The 8,471-nt window shown below is 36.3% G+C and overlaps 1 protein-coding gene across 2 annotated transcripts; it reads left to right on the forward strand.

The window, feature by feature from the left end:
* The first annotated feature begins 352 nt into the window (after window positions 1–352).
* Window positions 353–8,183, forward strand: LOC109790443 (Pentatricopeptide repeat (PPR) superfamily protein). 2 transcript variants are annotated; one of them, XM_020349594.3, is made up of 3 exons: window positions 353–2,744; window positions 2,837–2,971; window positions 7,706–8,183. In XM_020349594.3, exon 1 carries the CDS (start codon window positions 521–523, stop codon window positions 2,585–2,587), a length of 2,067 nt encoding a protein of 688 aa, XP_020205183.1. In that variant the 5' UTR covers window positions 353–520; the 3' UTR covers window positions 2,588–2,744; window positions 2,837–2,971; window positions 7,706–8,183. The 2 variants fall into 2 exon arrangements, with proteins under 2 accessions (XP_020205183.1, XP_020205181.1); XM_020349592.3 differs by lacking the exon at window positions 7,706–8,183 and having other exon boundaries at window positions 2,837–3,314.
* The last annotated feature ends 288 nt before the right edge of the window (window positions 8,184–8,471 follow it).

An 8,471-nucleotide genomic window follows, 5' to 3' on the forward strand; every position in this document is an offset into this window, starting at 1 on the left:
ACATTAACTTAATCATTTATTATATTTATAATTTCTTTATTGTCTCTTAGTTATAAAATTTATTGTATAAACATCATTTATTTTTACTTTTCACATGAGAGGTATATTTTTTTTATATACATCTAAATTTAGAAGTTTAAAATTAAAAAAATTATAAAATACGCTCCTAAAGAGAAAATTAAAAAATTTAAATCATTAAAAGAATAATAATATTTGTAAATTAGAATGACAACAAATAATTAAACTTAAAATTATTAATTTAAAATAATATGTTAAAAATTAGGACAAAATCGTGTTTATTTATTTATTCACTTGAGATTTGAGAATTGAGATGAAAATCTAAAAAAAAAAAAAAAAAAAAAAAATTAAAAGAGCGCAGACATGAAAAGAAGCGAACCAGGTTGGAGTGAGCGGTTGCGGCGGGCGGTTGCAGAGAGAGTGAGTGAGTGATTGGAACTCTGAAAACGTAAGTGTTGATGGCATCGCCGCCACCGTAGTAGCCGCCACAAAGCTCTACTCAATGACCCTCTCTTTCACTCTCAGACCCTCAACACTCAAACCGCGCTTCCTCTTCCCCTTCTCCTTCTCCTCCTCCTCCTCCTCCTCCCCCTCCCCCTCCGCCACTCACCACGCCCTTCGCCACCACACCCCCTCGGTCGCCGCCCACCCGGAGCTGCTCGTCCGCGTCCTCACCACCGTCCGCCACCGCCCCGCGCTCGCCCTCCGCTTCTTCCGATGGGCCGAGGCCCAATCCGGCTTCAAGCGATCCGAATTGGCCTACGCCGTCATCCTCGAGATTCTGGCCCGCCACGGCCTCATGCGCTCCGCCTACTGCCTCATGGAGAGCCTCGTCTCCGTCAAAATGGACGCCGCCGTCGTCGGCGTTCTCGCTGACGGCCGCGTTTCTTCCTCCGAGGTATCGGTTAAGCTTCTCGATTTGTTGCTTTGGATTTACGCCAAGAAATCGATGCGTGAGAAGTGCTTGTTTGTGCTGTACACGATGGTTAGTAAGGGTTTGTTGCCCGATGTGAGGAATTGCAATAGGGTTCTGAGGTTGCTTAGGGATAGCAGCAACGTGGCGAGGGAGGTTTATACTGTTATGGTGGAGTGTGGCATAAGGCCCACAACTGTTACTTTTAATACTGTCTTGGATTCCTTTTGTAAACAGGGGGAGGTTCACCAAGCAATGCAGCTTTTGCTTCAGATGCAGAGCATGGGTTGTACCCCAAACGACATCACTTATAATGTTTTGGTCAATGGTTTGTCTCTCCAAGGGGAGTTGGAGCAGGCTAAGGAGTTGATTCAGGAGATGCTCAAGTCGGGCCTCAAGGTTTCGGCCTACACGTATGACCCCTTGATTCGTGGCTACTGTCAGAAAGGGCTCCTTGATGAGGCCTCCTCCCTTGGGGAGGAGATGTTGAGTAGGGGCGCCGTGCCGACCGTGGCGACCTACAATACCATTATTTATGGCCTTTGCAAGTGGGGGAGAGTGAGTGATGCTAGGAACTTGTTGGATGTTATGGTGGACAAGAATGTGGTGCCGGATTTGATTTCGTATAACACTCTGATTTATGGTTACAGCAGGTTGGGAAACATGGCGGAGGCTTTTCTCTTGTTTGTTGAGCTGCGGTACAGGAGTCTTGTGCCAAGTGTTGTGACGTATAACACGCTAATTGACGGTCTTTGTAGGTTGGGTGACTTGGATGTTGCTAGGCGGCTAAAGGATGAGATGATCGAACATGGGCCTAGTCCTGATGTATTTACTTTTACCATTCTTGTTAGAGGATTTTGCAATGTGGGGAATTTGCCAATGGCTAAGGAGTTATTTGATGAGATGCTGCGGAGAGGATTGCGGCCAGATCGTTATGCGTATATAACTCGAATTGTGGGTGAGCTGAAGCTCGGTGACCCGTCTAAGGCTTTTGGTATGCAGGAAGAAATGCTAGCCAAAGGCTTTCCTCCTGATCTGATCACGTATAATGTCTTCATTGATGGGCTCCACAAGTTGGGCAATTTGAAAGAAGCGAGCGAACTTGTGCAGAAAATGCTCTACAATGGACTTGTTCCAGATCATGTAACATATACTAGCATCATCCATGCTCACTTGGTGGCTGGGGATCTTAGGAAGGCTAGAGTGGTGTTCTATGAGATGTTGAGCAAAGGGATATGTCCTTCGGTTGTCACTTACACAGTTTTGATTCATTCATATGCAATTAGGGGAAGGTTGGAACTTGCTATTTTGCACTTCTTCGAGATGCATGAGAAGGGTGTGTATCCTAATGTGATCACCTACAATGCTTTAATCAACGGGCTTTGCAAGATGAGAAAGATGGAACAGGCCTACAATTTTTTTGCAGAAATGCAAGCAAAGGGCATTTCTGCAAATAAGTATACTTACACTATTTTAATAAATGAGAACTGTAACTTGGGCCGTTGGCAGGAAGCTTTAAGGTTGTATAAGGAGATGCTAGATAGAGAAATTCAGCCTGATTCATGCACACATAGTGCACTATTGAAGCATCTAAACAAAGACTATAAATTGAGGGCAGTTCAGCATCTTGAGAATGTTATTGGAGGCGGTGAATAAACTTACTATGTTAGGATGAAGGAATGGTTATTTGTTATTCTCATTTTGGCATTCCCGCATGGCTAATGAGTAAAAGATGTCCCTGCATTTGAATGGGTTTTGCCATTTGAGGTGTAAATTCTCCGGACAGAATCATGTATATTTTTTGACACTCTCGGTAAGAATGCTCCCTCTTTCTCCTTAGATACATAATGCCTTATATAACTACTATATTCTTGTGGCCCTGATACATTTTCTAATTTGTTACAGGTTCAAGATGCCTATGGTGTCCTTGATGATTAAGATGGGTAGACTTCAACTGTTTTAACGTTTTCACACGTTATATCATGCACAATTTATCAGTTAAGATTCAAATATCTGTGATGTTATACTCCAAGGCTAGAGGTATACAGATGAAGCTCAATCCTTTGTCAAGATATTTCAAACAATTTTTTGACCTAATCATACACCATTATTTATTCATTTTTCTTAGTCTTTTTGAGGGGAACATTTTGATGCAACAGTGCATATTCTTTGCATGATAGTTTTGATTATCTTTTTAAACCTAGTGATACACTTTTTTGTTTTCCATCACAATTTGTATAATGAATGGAAAATAAAAGTTAGAAGTCTTCTAGTTCTATACTAGGTAGACTTTGAATGCACAGCAACTTTCTCATCATTGTATTGTATCTTCCTATTCACAATTCACTCACCTTTATCAATAAATTCATTTTTACTTTTATCAGTTACATTCTACAGTTAAATTCTCTGTATATCATTTCCTGTAATTGAGGTCCTTCCCAATGATTCTAGTTTAATGTTATTGAGAATGGAAATACATAAATTAAAATAAGTAATACATTCAGACCAATTAGTATGGGATATTGAGATGAAGCTGTATTCAAGCTTTATTCCCTGGAGGGTTCTCAACAAACACACACTGCATGGAATTTTAACACAACATCTAAGTTATGAGGTCATTTAAAAAGGAAAATGGAAAATGACTTTGTAGTGTGTTCATTTGAATAATTGAATTGCTTGCTAATTTATGATGTTTTCAGAGGCTACTTTATATTTTATTTATGATTGACTAATTTAATACAATTGTTTATTGTAAAGTCAAAATTTAAGTTTATCATCAGACAAGCAAAAATTATAATGGCCTAAGCTTGTTAGAGCAGAATCATTTGTGTCCATGTTCTGAATTTGATTCATTTGTCTTAATCTATACTAATCAAACTTTTGTTCATCATTTTCTTTTTCTAATTTTCTATTAATGGTAAGTTGTCTTTTCTGTGCATATTTTTCAAGGAAATCTCTTGTTAAATATATTGACTGTACATTTTATTTTTGTTGCTTTCATTAGTTGGGAACTTTATATGAATGTGTTCACTTCAGTATAAGTGAGCTTTGTAGGGATTTTCTTTCCCTTTTGCTATGATTCTTCATTAGATTGAGAACGAGCTTTGAACATCTATCTATCAACTTTGTAACTTTATAAGATGAAATAAAGATTGTGGATGATATTTCAAAACTGATAGTTAAAACTTCATTTCATCTAAAATCAATAATAATAGATTGTTAAAAACTTGTTATTGGTGAAACTAAAAGTTGTAGAACAGGGAAAAATGTCTTTTTAGAGGCTCATTATAATTGTTCACCACTGTTTAGAGTTTGTTTATATTAAAGTGGATTGAAGTATAATACATATTCATTTTAAAGGAAGGAGGGGGGGGGGGGATAAAGTGTAATTTTAAAAATAAGAGGAGATAGTAATGTATTTTAAGCATAGCTCAGGGTAGTGAGTTTATTAATTTTGACCTGTACACTATCGTTGAATCATATTTTTTCTCATCAGTCATAATTAAGAGTTTCACCTCTTCAAAAGCTTTTGTTACAGTCAAGCTTTTTTAACAAGTGGCAACATGATTGAATGAAAGTATTAAATAGTTTTACAATGACAATGGATGAAAAATTTAGTCCTTTTTAAAAAATTTTCCTAGTCACACAAACATCACCTTTGATCAAACATATCTTTTATGGATATAGAGTGATTTGGGACTTTAAGTATTTGATATTTTAAAATAATGCATTTCAGGATTTGACTGGATATATTGCCACTTGGTGAGCATATTCTCTACCAAAATAAATTTAGGAGTATCTTTAACATAGAAATTAAAATGCTGGGAGGTATTTTATTAATTCCAATTCTATTTATTGAGGAGATTAAAATTTGTATCATTTATGCTTACCTTAACAAGTTTTATCTGCATACTGAAATGATAAGACATAAGAGGGTGTATGTAATTCAAAATTTTCTGTGAGGGGAGGTGTTTCTAGGTTTTATTTTTAAAACTAAATGAGCTAACTCCTCGATGTTGCACTTAGCATTGCCCCTGAAAGCCGATGCCTTGGAAGATGATACTCTCTAAGATGCTTTACTTAGTCTTTTTGGTCAGCTCATCTATAGATAGCCCTTTCTGTGACATCCACAACCAACTATGATGCCAAATAATAAGCACCTAAGCTCTGCAGGTAGCTCTTTTGGGTCATTTACTCATTTATATTGATTTGCACCTATACAGTTGTGAAATTGTTATTAAAGAATGTCAGGCCTTTTGTCTCATCAAGATTCTGTCCAAGTCTGCAACTTAGGAAGGGTTTATCCCCAAAGGTATTTAGGAAACATATTTTGAAGGGGAAAGCTCAAGCTACTTCCAAAAGGTGTTTATTTTTCTTTGAAGCACAAATTCATTTTCAATGAAAAAATTGCTCAAATTTTTATTCAAAAATTCCTTTCCATTTTTACTTCTAAAAGTTAGGATTTCTTTTTTTTTTTCTTCTTCTTCTTCTTCTTTTTTTTTTTGCAATTGAGTGGTTATCATTTTAAAAAATGTTTAAAAGTTTGATTTCACTCCAGATTTTTCCCTCATTAAGTACACCCAAGTCGACCTAGCATGGTCATCAATAAAGTTGATGAACCATTGTTTACCCGATGGGGTAGAATTTCTACTAGGTAACCAAACATCACTATGGATGATGGATGGTGAAGGGGCCAGACTCATTGAAAGGTTGAGGCAAATAAGGGGAGCCATGATGTTTAGTCAATTGGCAAGTTTCATTACTCAAAGAAGACATTTTTTATTTTTTTAAATTAGGAAAAAAATGTTTCATATAGTTGAAACTTGGATGGCCTAGCATATAGTGCAATAACATAATTTCTCTATCCTTAAAACAAGAGTATGATTGAGGCATGTGCTTTGATTTAGTCCACTCAAGTCAGTTGAGTGTTATCAATGGCAGATCATGGATTATAGTGGCAAGCCAAAATCCGCCACAAAAATATGGTGGATGATGTTGTGGGATATGGTGAAAGCATGTCAGCCAAAATAAAATTATAACACACACACACACACACATATATATATGTGTAAAAAAGAATAAAATTGCAATGTAGAAATAACAAAACAGCCATAAAACAAATAATAAGGTAGAATTCACATATTATAAAATGACAACAAAACACCAAGTTCGAGACTTCACATAATTAGAAAAGAGTAATGCTACATCAACAACAAAAAGTTGTGCAACAACTTGTACAACATCATTTTTGTCTCTCTCTCCATCGTTTCATTTATAACAAAATATCAAGTTCAAGACTTCAAACAACAAAATGTTCATAAATCAACACAAATCATAAGGTAAATAATGTCTAATCCTCTGCCTCTTCCTCAATCCCATCATAATCACTATCATTTTCATTTTCCTTGTCATCTAGTAAGACATCTTTCCTCTTCTCCTTTAGATTTCTTAAAATTTAACAATTTTCATTGTCCTCAGACTCGGAGCTCTCAAATTTTAATTCTTCATCAATTTAAACCACTTTCTCTTTCCCTTTTCCTTATTGATGTTGAAGTTGCAGCTGGGCCTTTTTCAGGAGTTTGGGCCTGGCTACCTCTAATAACAACACCACTACATGATGGCTCCTTTCTTTTTTAGCTTGTTGTCCTCCTATTATAGATTATAGGCTTTCCAACTCCTAAAGCTTCATAAACAACTGCCCAATTCATCGTGGTATCATTAGCGAAAACTAATTCATTCCCTGCATCTTCATTATGATGATCCACCTCCCCCACTAACCACTCATTACACTCATCAATGTCATTGAGTGCAATGGGGTCAATTTAATCTATATCTTTGCTTGAGCAGTTGGTTGCATTTGATGTAAACCAAATCATGCAACTTTGTGTGGTCTAGCCTATTTCTCTTTTTTGATTGAATCTGCATTATAATAAATACATGCAAAGGGTTATTCGACTTGAGTGCTTGACCATCACAATAAATTAAAAATAGTAATGTTTACTTTCTCAAAGAAACTCCAAGTGTGCTCACATCTTCATGCACTGCATGTCAAATTCAAAATAATAACTGCTTCCAGCATTGCGGCTGCCATGCTATAAGCCACACCACTGCTTTTCTATGATGGTTTGGAGAATTTCTGCCACTGCAATAATACGCCATGGCCGCTATTTGATAACAATGAGCCACTTTCATCTTCAAATATGTAGAGTCTATTGATCTTTCTAGCATTGGCAATCAACCTCTCTGAGTTCAATTCCTGAAACTTAGGACTAGAGGAATTAAACATTGCTCGACAATTCAAATCAAGTGTAATTTAACTGAATACTGATAAAAGTAAATTACATGACAAATTAGGCACATCAAGGACATTATTAATAGTTGGTGATGGAGAGAGAGGTGTTGGTCCTATTTCAGCTATTGCATAGGAGCCATATGCAACTTTGATTTTTATGTTTCCTGCACATGGTTTATAAGAGGAAAATTATTTTGAACAATTTGTCATGTGGTCAGTGGCACCAGAATCAACAGCCCAAAATGGTTGAGATTTTTTCTGAACTAAGAAGGATAGCAATTGACTGATTGCTATTTTGGGCAAACGAACAAGAGGGATTAACTTTCATTTTGGGGAAAATGGGTTTATACATGTGCACCAATTGTTCCTTTGTGAAAATAGTTGTCTTAGTTGTAGATGTTGACTCTTTGGTATCTTCAAAGGTGGTTTGGAATGCATTCTCTTTGCTAATAAATTTCTTCTGGGTTTTTGATCTGTGTCAGAGCCTCCAGTTTGCAGGTCTGTGAAATCATTCTTTGGAGGTGGGGTCAGTTTCACTTGCATTTGTTGAAGATAATGAATTGGCACCAGGCATTGCCAATTTCACCATTGGAGAAAGCAAGGTTCAGAGCCGAAGCTCTGATACCATAATAGAGCAGAGAAGGAAATATATTGCTTCTCTTATTCATATTGAAAAATACAGACAGATTAAGTCCCAAAGGGGAAACTAAATCTGCTGCTATCGGGAAAAAAAAAAAGTCAGAAAGCAATAAACAGCCTATTATCTAATATTTAATCTTGATTCAGATTTTATTTAAATTTGATTCTGAAGAGATTTATTACAAAATCTAATCAGGACTTAAATTGAGAAATAATAGATAGAAAAATTAAGGAAAACTTGAAACATATAATCTGCTTCATAACAAAGCCTTTGTACCTTGAATAGCATTTTTCAGAAATTTTCAGGGTTTTTTTTTGTCACCTTGTTATGTAAGATAGTTTATTTTGATTTGAAAAATAAAATTTGCAAGCATTTTTGTTGCAGCCATTATGTAGTCTAGCCATCGATAAATTAGAATATTTTCATTAATGGAAACAAAACCTTAGTATTTATGTTGTAGCCATTATGTAGTCTAGCTTTCTTTTTGTGAACCTTGGTGCAACGGCAGGATTGCTATCTTGTGAGCTAGTGGTCAGGCTCAGTCACAGGTTCTTGGCATGGAAATAGATCTAATTGTTCGTGGGGGTTTTAGTATTACTTACATCTAA

Source organism: Cajanus cajan, chromosome 11 (genome assembly GCF_000230855.2).
Source record: "Cajanus cajan strain Asha chromosome 11, NIPB_CcT2T_4, whole genome shotgun sequence".
NCBI classification, from domain to species: domain Eukaryota; kingdom Viridiplantae; phylum Streptophyta; class Magnoliopsida; order Fabales; family Fabaceae; genus Cajanus; species Cajanus cajan.

Excerpts from the sequence above, each read along its gene's own strand:
- LOC109790443 (XM_020349594.3), top strand. The coding sequence starts at position 521 with ATGACCCTCTCTTTCACTCTCAGACCCTCAACACTCAAACCGCGCTTC.